The 27,072-nt window shown below is 37.3% G+C and overlaps 3 protein-coding genes across 4 annotated transcripts; 2 read left to right on the top strand and 1 right to left on the bottom strand.

Moving 5' to 3' along the window:
• Window positions 1-192: 192 nt before the first annotated feature.
• Window positions 193-6,675, bottom strand: LOC306886281 (protein FAM167B-like). The gene is made up of 2 exons (XM_079443261.1): window positions 6,316-6,675; window positions 193-1,525 (listed from the first exon to the last, which is right to left on the bottom strand). Exons 1-2 carry the CDS (start codon window positions 6,652-6,654, stop codon window positions 1,262-1,264), a joined length of 603 nt encoding a protein of 200 aa, XP_079299387.1. The 5' UTR covers window positions 6,655-6,675; the 3' UTR covers window positions 193-1,261.
• A 2,687-nt stretch (window positions 6,676-9,362) lies between these two features.
• LOC306886028 (myotubularin-related protein 9-like) lies at window positions 9,363-19,131 on the top strand. Of its 2 annotated transcripts, XM_079442882.1 has the most exons (11): window positions 9,415-9,808; window positions 10,376-10,402; window positions 11,029-11,137; window positions 12,169-12,294; window positions 13,100-13,273; window positions 13,419-13,636; window positions 13,740-13,901; window positions 16,226-16,367; window positions 16,528-16,748; window positions 17,850-18,001; window positions 18,176-19,131. In XM_079442882.1, the coding sequence occupies exons 1-11, from the start codon at window positions 9,615-9,617 to the stop codon at window positions 18,340-18,342; spliced, it is 1,692 nt and encodes a 563-aa protein (XP_079299008.1). In that variant the 5' UTR covers window positions 9,415-9,614; the 3' UTR covers window positions 18,343-19,131. The 2 variants fall into 2 exon arrangements, with proteins under 2 accessions (XP_079299009.1, XP_079299008.1); XM_079442883.1 differs by lacking the exon at window positions 10,376-10,402 and having other exon boundaries at window positions 9,363-9,808; window positions 18,176-19,114.
• A 564-nt stretch (window positions 19,132-19,695) lies between these two features.
• LOC306885963 (L-threonine 3-dehydrogenase, mitochondrial-like) lies at window positions 19,696-27,041 on the top strand. The gene is made up of 9 exons (XM_079442799.1): window positions 19,696-19,848; window positions 20,030-20,177; window positions 20,808-20,850; window positions 21,099-21,169; window positions 21,929-22,078; window positions 22,237-22,409; window positions 23,817-23,907; window positions 24,063-24,332; window positions 25,700-27,041. Exons 1-9 carry the CDS (start codon window positions 19,795-19,797, stop codon window positions 25,843-25,845), a joined length of 1,146 nt encoding a protein of 381 aa, XP_079298925.1. The 5' UTR covers window positions 19,696-19,794; the 3' UTR covers window positions 25,846-27,041.
• The last annotated feature ends 31 nt before the right edge of the window (window positions 27,042-27,072 follow it).

The raw sequence follows: 27,072 nt of genomic DNA, 5'->3' as shown, positions 1-27,072 counted from the left end.
TATATACACTATCGTTAAAAAGTTTGGGTTCTGTAAAATTGTTTGTGATGTTTTTGAAAGAAGTCTTATATGATCACAAAGCCTGCATTTGCTTGATCAAAAATACAACCGTATTAAACTGCAATATTGTGAAATATTACTACAAAATAAAAGTTATTTGTTTATTTTATTAAGTCTATTTTTTTATATTTTAAAATGTAATTTATTCCTGTGAAGGCAAAACTGAATTTTCAGCCATTACTCCATTATTTAATGTCTCATGATCCTTCTTTTTTTTTTTTAAATGTAAAAATCTTTTTATTTTATTTTTTTAATTTTGATCAATTTCATGCATCATTGCTGAACAGAAGTATTCATTATATATATATATAAAATCTAAAATAAATTGGTAACACACATTTAGTCCTAAATTGAAATTTGTCAAATTATAAGGGTCCTCTTTGATTTGTTGTAATTTTAACATGGACCCTTTGACATAAGCACTAACAGTATCCATGCACAAATGCAGTGCTAAATTTCCAGTGCTTGTAATAAAGTGAACTAAACTTTAATGGATTATGTAGACATACAAAGGAGGCTATAAAAACTTCTGAAAAAATCTTCTGACCTGTGAATAAAAATTTCCCAAGCACAAGATTCTCAAAAACGTACCCTCAACTTATTTAAGACCAACCACCGACAGCGGGCTGAACAGAACAGAGACTGAGACTAGCTTTTCAGTTGTTGCAGATCTGAGCTGTTGAGTGGGGGTTATTTTTAGGTTTTAAGAGACAAGGTGACAAAATGCCTGAACATAAACTCTTCCTGCGGCTCGGGATCACAACCAAACCGACAGGAGAGTGTTTCCTCCTCTGAGCATTCAGGAACGCTCATGGGAGTGTATGCCAATCACACGCCTTTTGACACAGAAGCAGGTTCCTCCTGATTCTCAGATCAGTTCAGCTATTTTCGAAAGTAAATATAAACTCTTTTTTCAACTCTGCATGGGGACTTTCTCAGACCTGTGGTGAGTCGCATTCACAAGTGGTTTAATAGTTGTATCTGTTTTGCTGGTTACTGCATTTTCAGATATGACCACCAGTGGTCAAATCAAACAAAGTACAATAAGGCTTAGTGATTTGAAGAAAACTTAAAGGGTGTTTTTTGTTTTTTTTGCAATTGTCCAATTTTTACACTGAAATGAAACAAATATTTGGCTTCCAGTGTCAGTAAAAGCTGTGCATTGAGTTTTTTTGAGGGGTGTCTCTCCTCGCCGTGCCTCTCAACAGAGTGAGAATCGTCTGGAGTTGAGGTTCATCTTGGTGAGACCAAGATGTTTGAGAGGGGTGGACAGAGTGAAGGCAGCTTTCATGGGGATGTCACACAGCAGGTCCGATTCCTCCTCGCACTCCTCTAGCTCATACGTGGCATCATCCAGCATCTCTTTGTGACGGTGACACACCTGCTCCACCTTCAGCCTGTGGATCTCCCCCCGTAAGCGAATCAATTGCCGTGCCAGACAGTTATCCTGCATCTGCATCTCCCTCTGAAGAGCGATGAGAAAGAGAGAGGGAGAACCATTTTATAGCTCACACATCAAGTCTTTGATAACCAGCAGTAATTATAAGATTAAATTGTTTGGAACAGCAGTCACACATGCAGGGAACTGAGCACACCTTTCTGTCAAACACCCACTCAAGTTTCTGCACCTGTGTAGCATTTAGATGCAATATGCCAAGAGACGAGAGTCATGCCACCTGTGTTGTACTATGAATACTATGTTTAACTGTTACATTACATATTTTACACTAGTATATACACCTTTTGTCATTCTTCTATTACAGTTTTTCTCGATTGGTTTGGCTCATTTCTTGAAACCGAGATGACATTCTCAAAATAACATGGACAAATCTCCAAACCACCTTGCAATTGTTCACAACAGAATGTCATTTTTCATTGGTTTTATCAAATTGCAAATGCTTTAGTACATGTCTCAAGTGACTCTGTGCTTTTTTTCAAATGATTATGTACAAGTAGCTACAGTTAGCACAATGAGCCCACATTTAGCACATTTTCCAAATAAATAGATCTTGCTGATCTAAACTGATTAGTTGATTTTTCAGTGAAATGGTTACTCTCTCCAAAACATATCAGCATGGTTTCATTGTGTAAGTCATCATATGCACAATTGTCTGTTCAACTGTCAAAATTAGTCAAAGATATAATACCATGAAAGAATTTCTTGGAACATTTGATAAATTTATGACAGTACTTGACAATCAATCAGGTCAAATTAGAACTAACGAAGGAGCAGTTTCCCACATCTCAGATGACTAATCAAACAGTTTGTTTAGTTACCTGACAGGTGTTGTCTATGATTATGACTGCTGCCAAAAGTATATAGACAGAGCTTGGCCCGGGGCCAGTTTCATTTGCAGTGTGAACATGGAAGCACCTCGCCAAGTACAACAGCAACTTCCTGCTCGAGGAAGAGGAGGAAGAAGAAGAGGAAGAGGAGGAGTGAGAATGCGTGGAGGAATAGGGGGAAGAGGCCGAGGAGCACGGAGGCACCATGATGTCCCAGATGAAATCCGGGCCACCCTTATTGACCACGTTATAAACCATCGCCTCACAATGGCAGAGGCAGGTCGCCGAGTGCAGCCTAATGTGCCTCGGTCTACAGTCTCCTCCATCATCCAAACCTTTCGCAGGGAAAACAGGTACAGAACTATTCTATTGAACTATTCAGTGTTGGTGTGTGTGTAGGCCTAGAGTACTGTAATATCTTCATGTGATGTTATATGATACTATAAAAATGACAAAGAAAAAAAAATGGAGAAAATACTGTGAATAGTATTCCAGTCACTGTGCAGTGCATCACACTTTTAGTACCATAAAACAGCAGTACATTGGTAACTCATTTTGTAACAAATTTACAGTGTTGACCTTTGACTTGTATGTCTAGGATTGGACGACAGCCTCAAGTGGGTGGCAGAAGAAAACTTCTAAATGAACAACAAGAACGAGAAATATGCAACATGGTCATTGCAAATAATGCCATCACACTGAGACAGATTCGTAATGCAATCCTTCTAGACAATGTAATGTTCCAAAATATAAACTCTATCAGCATCTCCACAATAGACCGGGTATTGAAGAAACATCAGATGACCATGAAACAGATTTACAGGGTACCATTTGAGAGAAACTCTGACAGAGTGAAAGAGCTGCGGTACCAGTATGTGCATGTAAGTCAACTACTGGTTGTCTATCATTGTAACACTATTACAGTAAGACATGGTTACCACTTTTTTTTGTTTTGCTTTATCCTTTTTACCTTCAGAATCCAGCTTTGTGTGACTAGAGCATTTTGCCTAGAAATTGTCTTCAGTTTTTCACTCCCTCTTTTTACAGTACTTTAGATCCTCCCTGCAGTATCTGTCTCTACTTGACTGATTAGATTTATTTTTATTCTATTGTAGAGAATAATGGCATTAGAAGGCAACGAAACCCCTCACATCCTAGTGTTCGTTGATGAAGCTGGCTTCAACCTGGCCAAAGGTCGAAGGCGTGGCCGTAACATCATTGGCCACCGAGCCACTGTGGATGTCCCAGGCCAGCGAGGAGCAAATATAACAATGTGTGCCGCTATATCAGAAAGAGGTGTGGCCACACACATTCCCAGTTTAGGGCCCTACAATACACAAAAGCTCCTAAATTTTTTGGACCACCTTTATACTGATCTGATCCCGGAAAATGAGAGAGGTGAAGAAGGACCTCAGCTACCACATTATGTCATTGTGTGGGATAATGTGAACTTCCACCGTGGCCCACGCATCAGAACCTGGTTCACCACCCATCCCCGGATGCTAATGGAGTTTCTTCCACCTTACTCTCCTTTCCTAAATCCAATTGAGGAGTTTTTTTCAGCTTGGAGGTGGAGGGTGTATGAGCATCAGGCTCAAGACCAGAGGGCCCTGCTGCATGCAATGGATGCTGCATGTGAGGACATCACAGGGGATCAATGTAGGGGATGGTTGAGACATTCACGCCGTTTCTTCCCTCGCTGCAAGAGAAAATATCCGTTGCGATGTGGATGAGAATTTATGGCCTAACAGAGAGCAGCGCGTCGATGGCCAGGAGGATGAGGATGGTGGCCAGGAAAGAGAGGGTGACAATGGCGACCACTGAAAATATTACTGTACTATAGTTCTGAAACTTTATTTACAGTATGGAAGGCTAGAGTTTTTTTGTGTTTTTTTTGTTTTTTGTTTGTGTTTATAACTGTTCACATTTACAGAATCCTGTATATGTTTTCTTTTCACAGTATGTTCTCTAATGTTAACATTTCTTTGTACGAATAAAAATGTTTACAGTTTCCTTGAGTATGAGTGGTTTATTGGAGGCTGATTTTACTGTAAAATCTTTTAGTTTTATTCATAGTGGTATTCTGTTGCTAGACCTGTGCCTCAGTGACAAAACGTCTAAGCATTTTGACTTGCAGTGCTTAAACAATGCCAAAGGTATAATGCATTTTGGGGGCATTGACTATTTATATGAGAATGATATTTAGTTTTGACACATGGATAAACTGTTTTGGGAGAGAGATGAGCTTTTGCAGGGGATCCATGGTGTTGTGCTAAACCATCCAGGTTATTTTGACAAAAGCACTAAATGAATGCACATGTGCCAAGGCAATTGAGAAGGATCTGTGCTATTTTGACTGTACTGACCTTTTATATGGGAAAGGAATCTGCTTTTGAAGCATGGAAGAAGAGTTTGGGGAAAGATATTTGATTTTGCTAGTGAGCTATAATGTTGAGCAGAACTGTAAGACTGTTTGGCCAAATGACCTTATGGTTTTGAGAATGTCATCTCGGTTTCAAGAAATGAGCCAAACCAATCGAGAAAAACTGTAAAAGGGGAAGATCCTACTATATTAGACAATTACAGACCAATTACAAAGCTCTGTGTTTTATCAAAGATCTTAGAAAGCCTTATCAATGAACAGTTGACATGTTATTTGAATGTAAACAAAGTGTTGTCTATTAATCAATCTGGGTTTCACAAAAAACAGTACTGCAACAGCTGTTGTGAAAGTTCTAAATGATATTGTGGGATCGATTGATAAGGGTGATTTTTGTGCTTCCCTTTTTATTGATTTATCAAAGGCTTTCAACACAGTGGATCATGAAATATTGCTGCATAGATTGAAGAGCATTGGTTTATCAAGTCATGTTATTCCTTGGTCTAAAAATTATTTAAGTGGAAGAACTCAATGTGTACAAACTGAGGGTAAGCTATCTGATTCATTGGAGATTGCCAAAGGCGTTCCCTAAGGATCTGTGCTGGGGCCCCTTTTATTTACCATCTATATAAACAGTCTTGATTATGACATTCAGGATGCCAACTTTCATTTTTATGCCGATGACACTGTCATGTATTGTAGTGCTTCTTCTGGGAAGCAAGCCCTGTATAAGCTTCAGTCAACCTTCAATGTCACTCAATCACGCCTTAACAATTTAAAACTTGTTCTGAATGCTGATAAAACCAAGTATATGTTATTTTCAGGTTAAAAAAAAACTTGAAAATAATTTGATCTCTCTTCAGACCTTAAAAGGTACCGTGATTGAATTAGTAAAACAGTACAAATATCTTGCCATCATTGTTGACGATGTCCTATCTTTTGGCTCTCATATTACTCAACTGAAAAAAACACTGAAAATTAAGCTTGGGTTTTATTTTAGGAACAAGTTTTGTTTTTCATTTAATGCAAGAAAGAAATTAGTTTCTGCTACTTTTTTTTACCTGTACTTGATTATGATAATGTAGTATATCAGTTTGCACCTTCATATCTTCTTTCTACTTTAGATGCTGTTTATCATGGTGCTCTCATCATTGTACCCTGTTTATCATGTAAACCCTCAACTCATCATTGTACCCTGTATAGCAGATTAGGTTGGCCTTCTTTGTCTATTAGGAGAAAAATGCATTGGTATGTAATTATTTATAAAGCCATCTTGGGGATGTTGCCTTCATGTCTTTGCGATCTTGTACAACAGAAAATTGTTGAGAAATGTTATTATATTTATAGATAGACAGACAGACAGACAGACAGACAGACAGACAGACAGACAGACAGACAGATAGATAGATAGATAGATAGATAGATAGATAGATAGATAGATAGATAGATAGATAGATAGATAGATAGATAGATAGATAGATAGATAGATAGATAGATAGATAGATAGATAGATAGATAGCACACAATGACCATTTCTAAAGTTAGTCCAAAGTTTAAATAAAAATAAAACAAACTTGTGAATACAATACCAGTTCGTTTCTGAGCCACTCTAACGCGTCGTCTTTAGTATCAAAGCCGCATATATTCTTATAAGGCATCCCATCTTTCCAGATGTCAGATGTCTGAGTGTCCTTCTCCACAGATCCTGGGCTGCTGACATTTGAACCGTGGGTGGCATCAGTCCACGGGCTAGCCTGCAGTCGCTCTTTCCATTCTAGGTACGACGGTCTGCGCGTTTGGAGCTTGAGTTTCTCTGTCAGGGCTTTTACACTATCCAGATCCTCCATATCGCCCTCTGAGCTCTCGTCTGCTCCCAGCTCTCTGAACTCCATTTCATTCCAGATTGGCGAGACTGACTGCTCAGACATGAGCGCTATGCACGAGTGATTAATCTCAAGAGGTGTGTTGTGCTGCTAATGTTTATATAGACAGAAAAGTGACCGCCCATGCTCCGCAGCCTAATGACAGAGTATCAGTGTTTAGACAGTCTGAACTTGCATGTTGCGGCCAAACGCGACATTTCGTGTTCATGTGGAACTATTTAAGTGGGACAGGATCACTGACACCCTTAACCTCTCATGCGTTCAAAACCACCTTGAGAATTTTCAGGAGTCTGGACAGCCAATTATTAACAAACTATTTGTTATCACAAAGGCAACTATGTAAGGAATGACAAGTAAACATTTAATTTATTTATCTTGTGGCCCAAAACTCGTTCACACTGCTTCTAGCTCAGCGAGATCTCACCAGTGATCAAAACTGAGTCTTTGTCAACTGTTTTACGACGGAGTGTCTCCATCTCCTGCTTATGTTGAGGAATTGCTGTAAGAATCTTTTTACCTAGGAATTGAAATCTATTAGAATCAGTAAGATATGAATGATTTATTCTGAAACAACGCTATATAGGCATATTAGTGGATTTTTAAACTGGGACCCCCAGAGGGCCGCAAAGGGGGTCCTCGAAAACGTAAAGAGAAAAATAATGTTTAAAAATATATAAAAATATTTAGAAAAGTAACAAAATAATAATAGTAACAATACAGTTTGATAATCAAAGATTGTTTAATTCTAATGAAAGATAAAATGCAAAAAAGAGAAACGTTATAGAAAGTAAATCTTTTCTAGATATTAGATTTTTCAAATGGATTTTCATACATTAATAGGGCTGCCTGTAGGCCTATTTATTTAAAATGAAGTCCCTGGCGAGGTCCTATCCACGTGTTACCTGAATTGCTTTATTTTATTCGGCTAAACCAGACTTCATTTTAAAATACAATACCTAATTTAAATGAACTAACATTAACTTGTATATAGCGCAGTCAACATCCGTCGTTGTGGATATCTGCACATATATGCACAAGTGGCCTAATAGCCAACTTGTGTCTTCGGAACTGTTTTACAACAGAATGTCTCCATCTCTTGTTGATGTTGAGGAATTGCAGTGAAAATCTACTCAGCCAGGAATTACAATCGGAATCAGTCAGGCATTAATGGTGTGTTATTCTAAATCTAATTGTAGGCCTATCGGTTTTAAAACTAGGGTCCAGGGACCCCCAGAGATCCACAAGGGGGTGCTAGTGGGTCCTCGAAAAAGTTCAAAGAGACATTGTGTAAAAAAAAATATTTAAAAAAGTAATATTTAAAATATTATTAACATAATCATATAATAATAATGTTTGATAATAAAAAATGATTTAATTCTACTGAAGGTAAAAAACAAATATATATATTCAGTGCCTATAAAAAGTATTCATACCCCTTCATTTTTTCACGCTTTGTTATGTTGCAGCCTTATGATAAACTGCTTTGAATTACTTTTTTTCCATATCAATCTACATGACAATGCAAAAAGAATTGCCAACTTCGTAAATTTATTTAAAAGAAAACTGAAATAAGCACATTGCATAAGTATTCATACCCTTAACTCAGTTCTTAGCTGAAGCACCTTTACAGCCTCAAGTCTTTTGGGTATGATACGACAAGCCTTGAATTAGGCAATTATCTGCCATTCTTCTCCTCACCTCTTCACCTCTCAAGCTCTGTCAGATTAGATGGGGGCAGGTGCACATTTTCAGATTTCTCCAGAAATATTTGTTTGGGTTCAAGCCCAGGCTGCAGCTGGGCCACTCAAGGACATTCACAGAGTTGTCTATAAACCACTCTTGCTGTGTGCTTAGGGTCATTTTCCTGTTGGAAGGTGAACCTTTTGCTCAGTATGAGGTTATGAATGCTCTGGACTGGGTTTTCATTAAGGCTATATCTCTATATTTTGGTGCATTGAGCTTTTCTTCTACTATGATGTGTCCCTCAGTCCCTGTCACTGAGAAACAGCCCCACAGCATGAGGCTGATACCAGCAAACTTTACTTTTGGCATGGTATTCTGCAGGTGATGAACAGTGCAAGCTTTCTTTCAAACATGATGGAATTGAGGTTCATCAGACCAGAGAATTCCTATTTCTCAGAATCTGAGGGTCCTTTAGATGCTTTTTGCAAATTCCAAGTGTGTTTTCATGTGTCTTCACTGAGGAGAGGATTGAGTTTGGCCAGATCGGTGGAGTGTTGCAGTGAGATTTGTCCTTCTGGTTTCTCTTATCTCCACATATGATCATGGAGCTCTTCCAAATCATACCCATTCAATTGAATTTGTAATATACGAGCAATATGAATGCTACTGAGCTAAATTTCCACTATCCCTGTATGATTACTTATGCAATAAAATCATTTAAGTTTTTTATTTGTAATAAATTGGCAAAGATGTTACAATACATATATTTACAGTAAAAATTGATGTATGTTTATATATTAGGGTCCATCACAAGGCTATTTTTTATATTTGAGGGTGTATGGCATCTTGCATTATTAAATGTACAAAGAATATCTAATTGATTTTTAAAGTAAAAACAGAAAAAAAAAAGATTATAAGAAGAATCTAAAGAAAATAAGAAAATAAGATTTTTTTTTCTTTATTTGTCAAAAGCAGACTAATTCTTACCCTACAACTCTAAAATGTCAGGAAGAACGGTTACAGCAACAACAATAAAAACAAACATCACAAAAAAAAGAGAGAAGAGGGCTGGGACTTCAAGAACGGAAACGAAAGTATAAAGAAGCCAAAAAAATGCTTATGAGTCGCGCGAGCAGACACACCTCCCGTCGCTCGCTCACAGTCGCTTAGTGGCATTTTATATTTGCCAGCTACCTTTGAGTTTTATAACAGCCTAAATTAACGGCAAGGGGTGGGACTCAGTTTTGTAGAGGATTAGCGGAAGACAAGAGTCCTACTTGGCTCGCCCACCAGCTCTCTAAACTCAGCGTGAGAAGCACCAGATGGTGGAAATGGAGTTGTCGGACCACATCAAGACCGCTAATGTTGAAGATGTTACCCTGAGAAGACCTTTCCATTCAGCGCTCAGAGGAACCCTGTGCGTTACCAGCCACCACCTTCTGTTCTCAGACAGAAAGGATGAAGCCTCCTGGCAACTTCTCATTCTCCTCAAGAACATCGATGCCATTGAGAAAAGGTAGAGAGACAGCTGTTCTCATCAGCTGGAGTCCAGGTTTGACCAATGCATGTGTGTGCTGTAAAACTAGGCGACGGTACTTAGACTGCTGATGGATTGTTGTGGTTTTATCTTGTTTAAGATGGTCTTCCAGCATTAAACCAATTAAGACCATCTTAAATGACATTTTAAATATTTTACAATTATTGCTCCTATTTGTATCTGATCTAAAACTTAATTTTAGTTTTGTTCATGTAAGCAAATATTTAAGTTGATTCAGTGGTGTTAAATAATATCTCTGACTTAAAGAAAATCTATTCATTTAGATTTTACCGTATCAAGTACATTTGTTTCAGAAGGATTTTTTTTATTGATGTGTATATTGTTGATCACTGCTGAAAAATGTTCAGGACTTTATTACAGCAAATTAAGACACAATTCATATTCTTATTCATCCATGCATCTGTTTTTGAATCATATTTGGGTCACAATTGTGTATGTGTTTGATCCCTGAAGTGACCTGCTTCTGGAATAATAAACAAATTCTCTCTTTCTCTAATTTCACCAATCACTTTTCCTGCATGTCAGTGTCGAGAATCTTTTCGGATACCCCAGGTACACTTCTAAAGCAGGCCCAATGTTTGACTTTTATTGCTCATTGACATTGCTTTGTCATTTTATTCTGATCTGGGATCTGCTGTTAATTTATACAGTAAAGATAAAAATGAGGAGATTACTGGTAGCGGTCAGCATCTTGTGTCAGAATAAGAAGGCATCTTTCAAAATGATCTGTGCTGGCAACATGCTCTTAGCTTATGGCAGAGAGAAAAACAGAAAAAAAGAGTATTTTGCAAGATATTCATGCTTTGCAATGAGCATTTACGCAGCATATACCTCTCTGACATGTTTTTTGTGTGTTTTTAATATATGCAAAGCAACAGTGTTTATGAACATGAAGTGTTATATATATTTGTGTTTGTAATCTAACATCCATATATGGAGAGATAAAAAGAGAGACTGTTAGCTTACATTCTATTAAAGTTACATTTAGAGCTCAGTCATGCCTTTGCAATTTACATCATTGTCTCTCTGCTAGCTTTAAGCTCATGGCTTGTTTTTGCTTCCTGTTTCCGTTTCTTCTGAGGCCCCAATGGAAATGATTGTATGGAATTTGAAAGTGTGAGAAAACATAGACTGTACTTAAATGTGTGTGGGGGTGTTTGTACATGTGTCTGATACAGGGCTGTGGGATCCTCTGGTACTATCACCATTAAATGTAAGGACCTGCTGGTTCTTCAGTTGGAAATTCCTGGAATGGAGGAATGTCTAAACATAGCCAGTTCTATAGAGGTACTAAGTATAGTTATCATTAGCCATGCTTGTTACAAGGATTAGTATTAATATGGCTAATATTTAGGATTCGGTATTCAACTTTTCAAAAGTTTGGGGTCTGTAAAATTCGTCAAAGTTTTGAAATAAGTCTATTGTGCTCACAAAGGCTGCATTTATTTTATAAATAAAATAAATACATTAGAACAGTAATATTATAAAATATTAAGCCCGGTCTCATGAAAATCCGTATAAATAAAACGCCAAATAAAAACGAAAACAAAAATGGACTTTGGCGTATATATGATACGAATGTGTTTGGTGTGCATATAAAATGCAGGTTACAGGATGATACCAAATTTGTTGACGTGCATATGATACGCATCTACCCCACAACTCTAATCCTACCCATCGCGTAGCATATATACGCCAAAGTAAATTTTTGCGCATCAATACCACGAGTTTTCATTATTATTTTTTGGCGTACTATTTATACGCACTTTCATGAGATTGGGTTGATCGAGCAGCTTGCACCGATATTACATTTCTGCCTTGTTATGGTTGATAAGTGTTGGCCAGTATTACAATTCTGTACTATTTTGTACAAATAAAAACCCAAACATTAAAATTCAAATGAATAATTTACAATGTAATAAATGTAGCCTAATAAATATATATTTTGAGATTTAATAAAGATTACTTTTAACAGTGTCATTATAATATTAGTTTATAATGATTCACTTTAAATGAGCATTAGATTATGGCAAAGGTTTTTATCTAAATCTTAAAATAACGGAAAAATACTGTGCACACGTCAATATCCAATATTGCCCAAAAACAATCAATTAAAAAATAACCTGTTAAATATCTTCCACTGTCAGTAGCAAAGTATCCTGGAAAATCCTGAATACTACGTGTAATTACAGATTGTCATTAAAGATTATTTGAAGCATGCATTCTAAAGACAGTCTTTACTCTAGAAATAAATGTTAAGACCAGCACTGCCTCAGCTGTGAGTGAGACTAAACTGATATCATCTCATGTCTTTGTAGGCTCTTTCATCTCTGGAAAGTGTGACAGAGATGTATCCCTTCTTCTACAGGCCGTCACACCTTACTCTGCTCGGCCCATGGGGCCTGTCCTCGACAGAACAATATTACAAACAAACAGAAAGGCTGGTGAGCTACACACTCTGTATTTTTTTAACTGTATTTTTCTTTCTGTCTTTCACTTTCACTTCCCTTTCCGTCAGTTACTGTCAATCTGTGTTCATCTCGCTTTAAAAACCACACACAAGGACAAACACAAACAAACGATGATGAAAATTATTACTTCAAAGTCAAATGTTACCTGATATAAGCTATTGTTTCATTTCCTGAAAGAAAGACAAACAGGAAGCACTTTGTTTGGCACAGGAAACTAAAAGCAGTTGTGAGACATGGGTAACACTTAAATGCACAGGAAATAAAGCAATGTTTATTCTTTCTCTGTTATTAATTTTTCAGCCATACGCAGCTTTTTTCTTCTTCTTTTCTTTGCCTTGTTTGTCTTCACAGCTTTCATTATCACCCATTGTCATCTAGCAGCTGTTTCACAGCCTTTCATTTTTTCCACAGTTGTAGATGTTTATCTCTAGCCACTGACGTCCTGTCTATGGCACAACATCAAATTTGTATCATAATTACAGCGTTTTTGTTACTCCTTTTTCTGTTTTATAGTGTCTATCTTATATAAAGTTATTGTTTTATATTTAGATTAATTTTTAATATTTTCTTATGTGTTTTATGTCATTTTGATTCGTTTTTAAATATTACTGTTTAGGTTTAATTTAGTTAAATTAGTTTAGTTTTTCTAGTTAGTTTTTTATTTATTCATTAATAGTAATTTATATTTATAACTTATGTATAAGTGTATACATGTGCATGTTTGTGCGTGTTCATAATGTGTGTGTGTGTGTGTGTGTATGTGTGTGTGTGTGAGCAGTGGGACAGGTGGAGAGTCAGTAAAGTAAACTCAGATTACTCTGTATGCCCATCGTATCCATCTGCGGTCATTGTGCCCCGTGAGGTGGATGATAACAAGCTGATCCGCTCAGCCAGGTTCAGACAGGGCGGCAGATTTCCTGTGCTCTCCTATTGTCACCATAGGAATGGAATGGTGAGTGTAGGATGTTTTCTTATATCTCAAATATACGTGTATGTAACCATATATTGGTATAAGAACTACATTTCTCATTAAAGAAAAAAATACATAATACAGATCAAAATGTCCAAAGTAAAAGTTATTTGTACCCATCGCCTAGGTAATCATGCGAAGCAGTCAGCCTTTGACAGGAGCCAATAAGAAGAGATGTAAGGATGATGAGCTCCTTCTCCAGGCTGTGATTGATGGGTCAGAGTTGGGTTACATCATCGATCTGCGTTCTGCCCAGCAAGCCCAGCAGGCCCGGATGACAGGAGGAGGTTTTGAGTCTAAATCCTGTTATATCCACTGGAAAAGAATCCATAGACACCATGAAAGGTGAGAGGGAACATTAGTCATTGTAATAGTCTGAAAATATCTGACCCATCTGACTTTGAAAGACATTTTGTTACGATTTTGCATGTAATCATGTAATTTACAGGGGTAAAGTTGTGCAGGAGAGTCTTATTAAGCTGGTGGAAGCGTGCAGTGACCCATCGCATAGTCTGGACCGCTGGCTCAGTAAATTGGAGAACTCCAAATGGCTTTCTCATGTTCACAGTGCCCTGTCCACTGCAGGCCTGGTGGTAGAGTGTGTGGAGAGGTAGGAAGATCTTTTACTTTGGTCTTTTAAAGGTGCACTACGAAATTCTGGGCTGTCTGTCGCCATCTGTGGTTCATACATAAAATGGCAGTTTTAATAATTTAGTGTAGCAGGCTTTCTGTAGTGACTCAAAATAAGGCAAGAACACTATTGACACATTTTAATGCATTGGCTTAAATCATTTCTAATGAAACATTAATGGCAAAACATCTGAATTGCACTTTAACTGTCCTATACATTCTAACCATTAGATTCTCTGTCCTATTATTTTGTTCACTGTTTTGTGTGACTAACAGATCAATACATGTTATGTATTGTATGTTGTGATGTTTTTATGTCAGTATTGCTTGACCAGCATATCTATGAATTTGTTTCTTTTAAAATTTGATGCAGCATTCATCAAAAGTCACTGAATAATTTAATAATGTAGGATAGTCTAACTGATTTCAGCTATTTTTTTGCTTTCTTGAATGCCTTCTGGTTGATACTTACATTTTCTTTATATTACATTTACAATGTATACACTACAGTCATGGCCACGTTATCCTAATGGGCAACATGGGCTGCAGCCCAGGGCCCCGAACAACAGGGGGCCCCGAGACAATTCTCTTTTGTGTAGGGTTGTCAACCGATTCCGTATAATACGTAATCGTCCCGTATTAAAAAGGCATCAGACAAGCGTTCAGTATGAAAGCTATACTGCCGTGCAAAGGCAAAAGACCATAACTTCGATTTCTGTCAAAAATTTGTTATTTGAGTTATGAGATATTATTATGAGTTATATGAGTTATGAGATATTTTTGGGACATTCAAGACATCCTTTATCATGTACATAAGTATCTTGAGTCAATTTCGTTGTTTTTCCAAGAAAATAATGGGTCGTCTTAACCGTAACTTCAAAAAGCCCCAGAGAAACCAAAGCAGAAGTTCAAGTTTATTTGTATAGCGCTTTTTATGATACAAATCGTTGCAAAGCAGCTCTACAGGAAATTAAGTTTCCACAATATATTTATAATATATTTAACTTATGGCAAAATTTGGTAATTCTGTATGTTGTCTGAGAGTTGGCATCCCTGTTTTATTTTTTATTCATTGGCGGAAACGGGCTTCCATAAATATGAGAGAGCCCATGATCAGTAGATTTTATACAGGTGTAACTATAACGATTTTGTAAATGGTGATCAGCAATCAAATATTGATAATATGGAAGTTACTGCCTTTTGCCTTGGTGTGACTTCTCCCTTTTTGCAGATAATGCAAAGGCAGAGTACATTAACTTTAAAATAGGGGTACAAATCAAGTTCACAATTTTTTAATGTGTCTATGGGGGAAGGAGGCAGAGTCTTTTTTGCCAGGATTATTGCCGTTTCCCCGGTAACCGCATAAAACAAAGCAGAGCAGCACCTGACTGAAAAACTGAAACTTGCAGTTGCTCATATTTAATCAATTAAACCATAGCCTTTTGAAGTGTAAGCTATACATGTATACAATTTACATGTATAGTTTTTTGTTTTTTTTTACCGAAGCAGCACCTAAATCTTCTCCTCCCATTTCTACCCGTGAACCGTTTCTGTCACTGCAACTTCCCGAACAGGCGAACACACACACACACACACACACACACACACACACACACACACACACACACACACACACACACACAACAAAATCGTATGCCTGATGAAAAAATATATTTAAAACACGTTCACATTTTAAAAAACGTAGTTAAAGGATTAGTTCACTTTTAAAAAAACTTTTGCTGATAATTTACTCACCCCCATGTCATCCAAGATGTCCATGTCTTTCTTTCTTCAGTCGAAAAGAAATTAAGGTTTTTGATGAAAACATTTCTCAATATAATGGACTTCAATGGGACCCAAATGGTTCAAGGTCCAAATGACAGTTTCAGTGCAGCTTCAAAGGGCTTTAAACGATATCAGACGATGAATAAGGGTCTTATCTAGGGAAACGATCGGTCATTTCAAAAATAAATAAAAAAGTTTAAGTTTTATAAGCACAAATGCTCGCCTTGCTCTGTTCTGTGATGCGCGTTCATGACGTCACGTAATACGCAATGACGTTGAAAAGGTCACGGTTGACTTAGGCGGAAGTACCGAGTCATGGTAATGGAAACTGAGATCCATATGTTACTTCTAGTTCATTACTCTCAGATGTACTGTTTTAGTCTTTTTTTGTAACCCTGTGCTTACACATGGCTTGGGGATGTATTTTTCTGGCGTGCTGTCTGTTTTTGAAGGGTCACTGCAGGCCCATGCATGGGTTTGAGATGTATCACTCAGGTCTGTGATTTGTTTTTTTTGCAGGGATGGTCACTCTGTGCTTGTGCATGGCCCTGAAGGGACAGACAACACGCTGCTGGTGAGCTCACTGGCTCAGCTTATCCTAGACCCCGCCTCTAGAACCGTCACTGGCTTCCTCTGCCTGCTGGAGAGGGAATGGATACAGGTGAATGTGTGTTTGTGTGACATAATGTGCAATTAGGTATGTGTGTGGTGAATTTTGTTAAAGCTTATGAATGCATTAACACTAAAAAGAACTTGCTTAATAAACTACTATCTCAGATCTGTTTGTGAGAAAGTTGATGAGTTGCATGCTTGTTTCTCAGGCTGGACACCCATTCCAGCAGCGCTGTGCTCATTCGGCGTACTCTCATGCCCGTCAGAAGCAGGATTGCCCATCCTTCCTGCTGCTGCTTGACTGTGTGTGGCAGGTGTGGCGGCAATTTCCTCTGGCACTGGAGTTTAGTGAGGCCCTGCTGCTCCGACTGGCACAAGAGGTTTACGCTTCTAACTATGGAACCTTCCTGTGTAACAGCGAGCAGGAGAGGTGGGCACAAATTACCCTTATATGACACTCATACACTACCATTTAAGAGCGTGTTCACACTTGGCGTCTTTTTTGACTAGAAAAAGTTGACAAGAGTGCTTTTTTAGTAAAATAAAAAAAACTGGCAGTGTTTTGGTAACAAATAGCAGCCGAGGGCGTCTTTTGTTTCTATAACAACAGCTGCAACGGTAGCCTAGCGTTAACGGGTCGGTTCACAACGACATTTGTGGGAGCGCAACATTATACAGGGAAGGAAACTGTATTGTGCTTCCAACAATTTAGTCCAGGAGCTCCGGTTGGATGATGCACGGTTTCATAGAACTCCTTGTGCTCCGAAACTAGTACGATCTGTGTACGTTAACGAAAAGTTAACCTTTTTTCAACTTGAAAAGACGCTCTGAGCTGCAGAAAAAGACACCGGCGGTGGCGTTTTAAAAAGCACTCAGGACTTTTTTGAAAACACGGTTTACTCCATAGGATTATAATGTAAAACAGATGCCAAGTGTGAACATAGCCTAAAAGTTCTAAATGATTTTCAATTTTTTTTTAAAGTCTCTAATGCATACCAAAGCTGCATTTATTTGATCAAAAATACAGTACAACAGTAATATTGTAAAATATTACAAAGAAATTAGCTGTGCTCTGTTTTAATATATTTAAAAAAAAAATTGTAGTTGTATTTGTTCCTGTGATACACCAGCCTTCAGTGTTACATGATCCTTTAGAACTCATTCTAATATGCTGTTTTGTTGCTTAAGAAACATTTCATATTATCAGTGTTGAAAACAATAGTGCTGCTTAATATTTTTGTGGAAAATGTGTTACATGTTTATTCTCTAACAGAGTAAAAGTTTTTACTGTCAATTTTTATTAATATAACACCTTGTAGAAAAATAATATATATGTGTGTGTGTGTGTGTATATACTGTATGTATATATATATATATATATATATATATATATATATATATATATATATTTGAAATCAAATGTTGATGCTTGTTATCTCATAATTAGAGTTTGAGACTTTAGCCTGGATTTCACAGAGAGGGTCTATTTTAAAATGTATAAAATATATGTATTTATATTTGCCTGAGCTAGATGTGCTGTAGGAGTGAAGGAGAACACACACTGTTTGTTTCAGTCCCTGTTGAAGCCTGATATTGAAGAGCAATACCTCAACCCACTGTATGAACCCACTGATTTGACTATTTGGCCCTCAGTACATCCTCAGTCCTTACAGTTATGGACAGGTGAGTTACTGTTGCAATGTGATAAAATGACTGCAAGTTAAAACTGAAAGATAAATTATTGACATTTCTTGGTATTATTGGTATGTAAAGTCAGCTCCGCTGATTTAGAGCAGAAGAAAAAACATATACTTCCATCCTTAATGTCCTCATTATCCTTGTATGGTATTTGGGTAGGGATGTTCCTCAGGTGGACTGAGTATGCTCAGAACATGGAGGAAGCTCAAGAAGAGGTGTGGAGCATTGTGAAAGAGCACCGTGAGCGAGCTGGACCCAACCGGACCAATAACACGCTTAGTACACACTGTGACTCCTTGACCCCGCTTGAGAACCTCATGAATTAGCTGACTATCTTGTGACCTCATGGTTGAAAAGATGTGGTAGAGCCTGTTACTACTATGTGTTTCTTTGCCAATCAGATATACCGGCATTTAAAGAGCTTTTAGATGTAATGTCATTTACGATAGCCATCACTGAATAATAATCAGACTAATAATCAGACAAACTGGCATTACAGCCTTCTGTCTGACCTTCAAGCAAAATGCTAAACAGTAAACAGTCCCAAAATAGGGGAAAATGTGGGTTTGTTGTATTGTGATTGAGTATTTGTTGTTGGAATTTACTGTGGTTACATGATGTTTTACTGTAAACATTTTTCACACTGTTACAGCTGAATGTTAAATGGAGTGAATGTGAGAAGTCTGAGGACCTACCAGAAGGTGGTTTTAAAGCAGCATTTGCAATTTGAACATGGTTTATAATTAATTATTGCACAGCTCTCTGGAATACTTGATTCTGATTGGTTAATTGCCAGATTTAGTGTTAAAGGGATAGTTCACCCAAAAATGAAAATTCTGTCATTTTTGGGTGAACAAGCCACTCATCGTGGATAACAGAGGATTTGAACTCAAATAAATATTTAATATCCATGTATTTATTTCTTTAGCCTATAAACTGGATTATGTACAGTGCTCATACTCAACCCCTTCGAGGTGACACAACATTACTGTACGTAATCCTTGCTTACCTGATGCTCCTGAGCAGAGTCAGCAATTAAACTGGGACACAACAAAATAATGTCACCAATTCTGCAGACAGGCATTAAAATATGCAGTCAAAAATGCTCATGTAGTGAATTCCCTTGTTTTTAACCTGTTACCATTTATACAGTAGTGAATTGTATAATCTAACATCAATTATTTTTAAATTATTATAAATAAATATTATTAAAATGTGTCGAGGCAGAGTGTTGTATTTGTTTTTTAATTAATTTTAGGATTTATATTTATTTTACGACCATAATTTTCCTATTCAGAAATTAGATTATATTAAATTAGTTGACATGTTTGACATTATATGAAAATCCTTAATATTTCACTGTAAAACTTGGTCATTAAATAGGGGAATCTGCGAGCGCGCACACACACACAAACAATAACATTTCACTGGCCAGTGAAGTCCTCAGGGTAAAGCCCAGCTCAGCTAAACTCACCCACACAATATAAATCCGGAGTGGGCAGCCCGTCAGCAAGTTTGCCCTCTTGTAGCGCTAATGGACACCACAATCACTATCACGCGACCGTACGTGCTAGTATAAAGATAAAACTACATTTCCCAGCATTCTCTGCTCCGGCAGCTTGTTTATCCAATGGTCATTCAATGCGCTCCTCCGGCAGCCAATCGGACAGTAATCTCTTAATTCTAACGGGTAAATACCATGAAAAGCCCTCTTATCAGCACTATTTACTTGCTTAATTTTCCACCTCCAGATACACAACAGCAATGTTGTGATTTTAATGCAAGACACGTGTTTCACAACGTTACGGATTTCAAGTTTTGATACGCTCAAGGTGAGATAATGCGCTTTTTCTTGAACTACTGATTTACTTAATGCTCGTGTATCAGTCAACTCACTTTTAAAGATGAACTTGGCCTTCAGTTTAGCGCAAACTAAAAAGAAAAAAGTACATTTGCTTGATGTGTTCTTTCTGAACCGTTCATTCGGTTAACAGATGTGTTTTTAAATGACAGATGCTGTCAGGTGTCCGGTTGTGTGTCCGCTCGTTGTGTAAAGGTTTGTCGGTTCGCGGCATGAGTTTATCGCCGCGTCAGATCAACCGATGGCCGAGCAACGAGTCCTCCGAGCCTCCTACGGACAGTCCTCGAGTCCTCATCACAGGTGCTTAACGTGTGACAACTGTAGTGTTTTGTTGGAAATAGTATTAGTTGCATCATGTCTTCTGTGTTTGTTTTCCGAGCCTCGTAAGAGACAATCCTATTGATCGCCGTGACAATAGGTCGGGAATAAACAGTGTTAAAAGCGCTCCGCGTGCGCACAATGCAGCGCGCGGCTGTTTTATGCTTGTGCAACAGAGTGAGTAAATGGACTGTCAGTCGAAGTGAAGCTGAAACATGTCTGGACAATAACAACCACGGAGCTTATTTCAAATTTACTTAGGCCTGTTTTTAAACCTGCTACTGCCGTTTTGCGGGCTTTTCGCTCTACCTCATTTGCTTGTGCACTGATAATACCATCCAATATGCATCAGACTAACAGTCACTGAAATATAAACTCTATTTTTAGTGGTCTACTGGAGTTGAGCACACATTATCATGATTTCTTTTGTTGTGCATTTACTGTACCTCTGACCTTTATGCATTTTCATTTTAAAAATAATGCAGTAACATTTTTCATTCATATCGATTTTATTCAGCTTGGTGCTCTGTTGTGGCATTGTGAGTGAAATTTCTGGTTGTAAAATGTGTGTTTAAGTTCTTTCATTGTTGAAAGTGTTGTTCTCTGTTAAAGGTGGCCTGGGACAGCTTGGAGTTGGACTAGCTGAAATGCTGAGGTTAGTGAACAGCTGAAAGATGTGCTGCATGGGAGAAATCTGAAATCAGACTCCAGAACACACAGTTTTTACATCTTTGCATAGACTGGATATTTGCCTTGTCTCTGAATAGATGTTTGCTGTGCATATGTAACCTTTTTTTAATTTTCTGAGGTAGATTCTTTATAATTCTGTAAAAACCAAATATCATTTAACTTTTTCTGTTGTTTATTTTGATTTGTAATCATATTTAATTCCTTTTACATCAGGAAGCAGTATGGAAAGGAAAACATCATCCTGTCAGACATTAGGAGGCCTCCTGCTGAAGTTTATAACATGGGTATGTTGACACTGAGACAGATGTAGAGCTGTGATATGGGTAGGTGGTTGCATCAGTTGCAACATATATAGAGCCACATGGACAGCGTGGTGCCATAAACTGCATGGCTATTAAAGTTTACAGTAGGAGTTTTTTTTTTTAATCACGTGGCTCTTATATTTCAATTTCAGTAACAATAAGTTAACATTCAAGGTTAATGAAATTGCTAACATGAAAAAACAATAAGAAAATCATTTATTAACCTTTAGTACAATTAATTTCTACATATTCTACTGTTCAACTTTTTTTCTTTTTTTAAATAAATGTATACTTTTTATGGAGCAAGGATGTTTTAAATTGATCAAATAGTTTCTGAAGTATAATTTGACACTGAAGATGAGTAATGGCTGCTGAAAATTCAGCTTTGCTCTTCCTTAATTTTTAATTAAATAAATGCAGCCTTGGTGAGCATAAGAGACTAAAAAAATCATAATGACTCCAACTTTTGAATGCATTTTAAACATTTCTAGTTTAATAAATGACCATAATTGTATTTCGAACATTGAGAAATATGAATTAACATGAATGTACTAACCTGTGTTAACTTAGAATCATGCTGTAAATGTTGTACAATTTATAAGTTCCTAATGATAATTAATTTAACCTTATTTTAAAGTTACCTACATTTCAATCACTTAGCCTTATTTATATTCTGAAGTAGCCAATATGACCAAAGCTCTCGTTTAACCTCCAGCGTCTGATGGGTGATCCTCCTTACAGGTCCGTTTGTATACGCTGATGTGCTGGACTATAAAAACCTGAGGGAGCTAGTTGTGAATAACAGAATAACCTGGCTGGTGCATTACAGTGCATTACTCAGTGCTATTGGGGAAGCTAACGTGGCTCTTGCCCGCACCATCAATATCACAGGTGGGAAAACTCAGTCACACATGTTTTATGTGTTTATGACTGCCTAATTTACAACGTAAGGTTTCCACTATCCCTGACGTCCCACATTCTGTCCATCTCCTGTTGCCCCGTCCCGGTCCCGGTCCCCACCCCCCACCACCCCACTCCGCTTTTTTCAGGTTTGCATAATGTGTTAGATCTGGCTCTGGAGAACTGCTTGCGACTGTTTGTACCCAGTACCATCGGAGCATTCGGCCCTTCATCTCCCCGTGACCCTGCACCTGACCTCTGTATCCAGAGACCTCGCACCATTTATGGGGTTTCCAAAGTCCATGCAGAGCTGATGGGGGAAGTAAAGTTTTATGTTTTTTATGTTCTAGTTAGTCTAGGGAAATTATTAATTGTATAATATTATTAAGATTTTTTGATGTTGTTTTTGAAAGAATTCAGTGTTGAAAACAAGTTTTACTCCTTTATAGTTTGTGAAAACTGTAATTTTTTAATAATTCTTTGATTAATAGAAAGTTCAGTGAACAGCATTTATTTTAAAGTATTTATTTATTTATTTATTTTTTAACTTTTAACTTTTAAAATACAGTGGATCATGGTTTCTGCAAAATCACTGCAAAAGTATCTAATGACTACATTATATTTTAAAATATATTAGAATAGAAAATAGTTCTTTTAAATTGTAACAATATTTCACATTGTTCTTTAAAGAATCCTCTTCTGCTCACCAAGCATGCATTTATTTGATCCAAGAGACAGCAAAAGCAGTAATATTGTGAAATGTACTATTACTGGTTTCTATTTGAATATATTTTAAAATGTAATTTATTTCTGTGATCAAAGCTGAATTTTCAGCGTCATTACTCCAGTCTTCAGTGTCACATGATCCTTCAGAAATCATTCTAATATGCTGATTTGCTGTTCAATAAACATTTACTATTATTATTATTATTATTATTATTATTACTATCAATATTTTAAAAAGTTGAGTAAATTCTTTCAGAATTCTCTGATGAATAAAAAGATCCAAAGATCAGCATTTATCTGAAATAAAAAGCTTTTGTAACATTATACACTATACATTGAAAAGCTTGGAGTCAGTATAATTATTATTATTATTAATTTTTTTTTTTTCGGGGGGGGCTTTAAATTGATCAAAAGTGAGGATAAACACATTTATAATGTTATAAAAGATTTCTATTTGAGATAATTGCTGTTCTTCTGAACTTTTATTTTACAATTATACTCATCTGTTTTCAACATAATAATAATAATCATAATAAATGATTTTGAGTGGAAAATCTGAATATTAGAATGATTTCTGAATGATCATGTGCCTGGAGTAATGATACTAAAAATTCAGCTTTGAAATCACAGAAATAATAAATAGAAAACAGTTATTTTAAATAGTAAAAAATATTTCTAAATTGTACTGTTTTGCTGCACTTTGGATCAAATAAATGCAGGCTTGGTGAGCAGAAAAGACTTCTCTTCTGAATGAGACATTCAAACTTTTGACTGGTAGTGTAAGACTTCTTTCAAAAACATGATATGTGTGTGTGTGTATACACACACACACACACACACACACATACACACACACACACAAACACTTTATTAATTTATATGTATATTCATAATTATTGAAAATAATAATTTAAATATTCTTCATAAGCTTAATGTTTACTATTTATCACATAATATGTAATTACAAAATGACAACATCCTAACTCTTTTCTGATTGGATCAGTATCTCCACCATAAATATGGCCTGGATTTCCGATGCTTGCGATACCCAGGAGTCGTTTCTGCCCACACCAAGCCAGGAGGAGGCACTACTGGTAACCAGCCACTCTGCATTTCCTCAATAACAGACACAATCTTTCGTTGCACATAAAGACACACACCTGCATTCACAAACTCATTCATGGCTTGTCATTTACTTGCAGTAAACAACATCTGACCTGTTTTATAATATATGTCCTCTTTTCCTCAGATTATGCTGTCCAGATTTTTCATGATGCCCTCAGCACCGGCCACCATGAATGTTACTTGCGCTCCAACACTCGGCTTCCCATGATGCACATATCTGACTGCCACAGGGCCACCATTGAGTTCATGCAGGCCCCTGAAAGCCAACTTTCCCTGCGTACTTATAATATCGCAGCCATGAGCTTCACACCTGAAGAAGTGGCAGAAGAGATTCGCAAACACCTGCCCCACCTGAGGGTCACGTACAATCCTGATACCATCCGGCAGACTATTGGTAAGAACAGCAGTGAGATTTAATATCACTTACTCACCAATAGATCCTCTGCAGTGAATGGGCACCGTCAAAATGAGAGTTTAAACAGCTGATAAAAACATCACAATAATCCACACAACTCCAGTCTTTCAATTAATGTCTTGTGAAGTGAAAAGCTGTGTATTTAAGAACCATATCCATCATAAAGCATTAACTTTAAACCATTGCTTCTTACCAAAATATGAGTTCACATAATCCATAATAATGGTTCTTCCAGTGAAACAAGTCTATGCCTTGTTGTCCTCTCACATATGTTTTGAACTGTGTTTGCTTGTAAAGAGTGCTGATCTGTGCATATTTCTCTCCTGATTCAGACAAGCTTTTCGCTTCACAAGACAATAATTGATGGACTGGAGTTATATGGATTATTTGTGAATTATACTACGGGGCTGTTGAATGCTTGAATCTGATTGGCTGACGAACGTTCTAAGGTGTGCAATTATTTTCAGGTAAACGCACGGAGAACGTAGTTCCAGGCAGCTCTTGGCCGCATTACATGTCTTTATCACTTCGCCAAATGATTTGAGTTATTTCAAAGGTCTTAACAGCCTAAAACAGAAAAAGAACCAAAACCCACAACGACACTGGCCAAAAAAATAAGTGAAGTGACATACTGCGAAGTATGGTGACCCATACTCGGAATTCGTGCTCCGCATTTAACCCATCCAACGTGCACACACACAGCAGTGAACACACACACACCGTGAACACACACCCGGAGCAGTGGGCAGCCATTTATGCTGCGGCGCCTGGGGAGCAGTTGGGGGTTTGGTGCCTTGCTCAAGGGCACCTCAGTCGTGGTATTGAGGGTGGAGAGAGCGCTGTACACTCCCCCCACCTACAATACCTGCCGACCCGAGACTCGAACCCGCAACCTTTGGATTACGAGTCTGACTCTCTAACCATTAGGCCACGACTTCCCCACTAAATAAATATAGTAAACCGTTATTTTCGAAGAATTCAAAGACCCGTCGTCAATTATTCCTTACTTATTGTGATGTTTTTAACTGTTTGAACTTATTCTGACAGTACCCATTCACTGCAGAGGATCCATTGCTGAGCAAGTGATGTAATGCTAAATTTCTCCAAATCAGTTTCACTGAACAAACAAACTCATCTACATCTTGGATGGCCTGGGGCTGAATACATTTTCAGCAAATTTTATTTTTTGGGTGAACTATTCCTTTAATATTAATGTTCTTGTTTGATTTGTAGAAACAATTTCAATCTTGGTAATTGTCTATCAGTATGTGTTTTTCTTGTATAATTAAATTTTTTTTTTTTTGCAATGATCCAAATGTTCATAAAATGTAATGTTCACTATATAGCGGACAGCTGGCCAGTGCGGTTTGATGACTCTAACGCACGTCAGGACTGGGGCTGGAAGCCTGTTTATGGCCTGTCAGAGCTGGTCACAGACATGCTGGCCTCTATCCGTGAAAAGAGAACCAATGCAGGACTACCTGTCAGCTAGCAGGTCTTCTCAGGGGCTGAAACACAGATCACCAGCACCTTTCCAGTACATTTCCAAACTCATCTATCTCAAATTTGGTAGCTGTTTCTTTAGACTTTAGACAGGACTTTCTGTCAGGTAGAGAACTGCTGACACTGAAAGTTCTCTTAACATGTATGTTTGTGAAGAAAACGTTAACTAACAGCGAAAACTCACATTCTCTCACCGCTCAGGAGACTGTCTTTCTTCTCTGTGATCTGTTCTTACATAGTTTTTAAGTTGTCATGGGACAGGGAAAAACGACATTAGAGATGAAACTGTCCAATTTAATTATTTGTGACCCTGGACCACAAAATCAAATCTTAAATTGCTGGGGTATATTTATAGCAATAGCCAAAAATACACTGTATGGGTCAAAATGATTGATTTTTCTTTTATGCCAAAAATCCTTAAGACATTAAGTAAAGATCATGTTCCATGAAGACGTTCCAATCATGACATTCTGTTTGGGAGGGGATGAATTTTGACCCCACATATGCTCCATTTGTACAAATACAGTAAGGACCACTAGAAACCTCACTCTGTGCTCTAGACCACTCCATGTATTGTGTACAAGAGGAAGTGTCTCAGTTTGAACACAGCCATGGGCAGAACATACTTTAAACCACTGCTACCTTTAGTGTGAATCAAGACTGCCTTTTATTTCGAGCTGCTATTGCTGAGGAAATCACAGTTGCCTGAATTTGGGGTTCTGTTAAACCCACTATTGTCTGTATTGGCTTTATTATCAAAGGGCTCTGGGTTCACAATGCATAGTGTGATGGTGTGAATTAATCTCTCAGCATTGCTGATGTATTATTATATAATGTTGAGAGTTTTTTTAACACATTTTTTGTTTCCTCAGAAGAGCAGAACTACTTGATTAAACACCCAGAGCAGCCTTGCAATAGTAAAGGGAGTGTCCTTTGGCTTCAGCCTGTCTGAAAGTCTTAGTCTGCCTTCTGTATAGACTACTGATGCAGACAAATAAAAATGACCTATTTAAGACGATATATAGAATGACTCACCTTTCTTCCAAAAGCAAGTGTGATTTCCGTGTTAAAAATTGAAACTGCCTTAATTTTCAGTTATTATTTAACCTCAAAAGTTGTTAACGAATCTCATTAAGAACTGGTGGAAAATTGCAGTGTACGTCAAATAAATGGCTTTAATACAGCAAACAGTTTGTGTATGTCTTTGTTCATTGGG

The sequence above is a fragment of the Barbus barbus genome, assembly GCF_936440315.1.
Source record: "Barbus barbus genome assembly, chromosome: 20".
In the NCBI taxonomy this organism is placed as follows: domain Eukaryota; kingdom Metazoa; phylum Chordata; class Actinopteri; order Cypriniformes; family Cyprinidae; genus Barbus; species Barbus barbus.
The sequence above is the reverse complement of the archived record's forward strand: the minus strand, read 5'-3'. Positions and strand labels throughout refer to the sequence as shown.

Excerpts from the sequence above, each read along its gene's own strand:
- LOC306886281 (XM_079443261.1), bottom strand. The coding sequence starts at position 6,654 with ATGTCTGAGCAGTCAGTCTCGCCAATCTGGAATGAAATGGAGTTCAGA. Across the intron at positions 1,526-6,315 it reads AGTGGCTCAGAAACGAACTG|AGGGAGATGCAGATGCAGGA; the intron begins GTATTGTATTCA and ends ATCGCTCTTCAG.
- LOC306886028 (XM_079442882.1), top strand. The coding sequence starts at position 9,615 with ATGGTGGAAATGGAGTTGTCGGACCACATCAAGACCGCTAATGTTGAA. Across the intron at positions 13,274-13,418 it reads GTCACCATAGGAATGGAATG|GTAATCATGCGAAGCAGTCA; the intron begins GTGAGTGTAGGA and ends CCCATCGCCTAG. Across the intron at positions 13,637-13,739 it reads ATCCATAGACACCATGAAAG|GGGTAAAGTTGTGCAGGAGA; the intron begins GTGAGAGGGAAC and ends TGTAATTTACAG.
- LOC306885963 (XM_079442799.1), top strand. The coding sequence starts at position 19,795 with ATGCAAGACACGTGTTTCACAACGTTACGGATTTCAAGTTTTGATACG. Across the intron at positions 19,849-20,029 it reads CAAGTTTTGATACGCTCAAG|ATGCTGTCAGGTGTCCGGTT; the intron begins GTGAGATAATGC and ends TTTAAATGACAG. Across the intron at positions 22,410-23,816 it reads ATGCAGAGCTGATGGGGGAA|TATCTCCACCATAAATATGG; the intron begins GTAAAGTTTTAT and ends TGATTGGATCAG.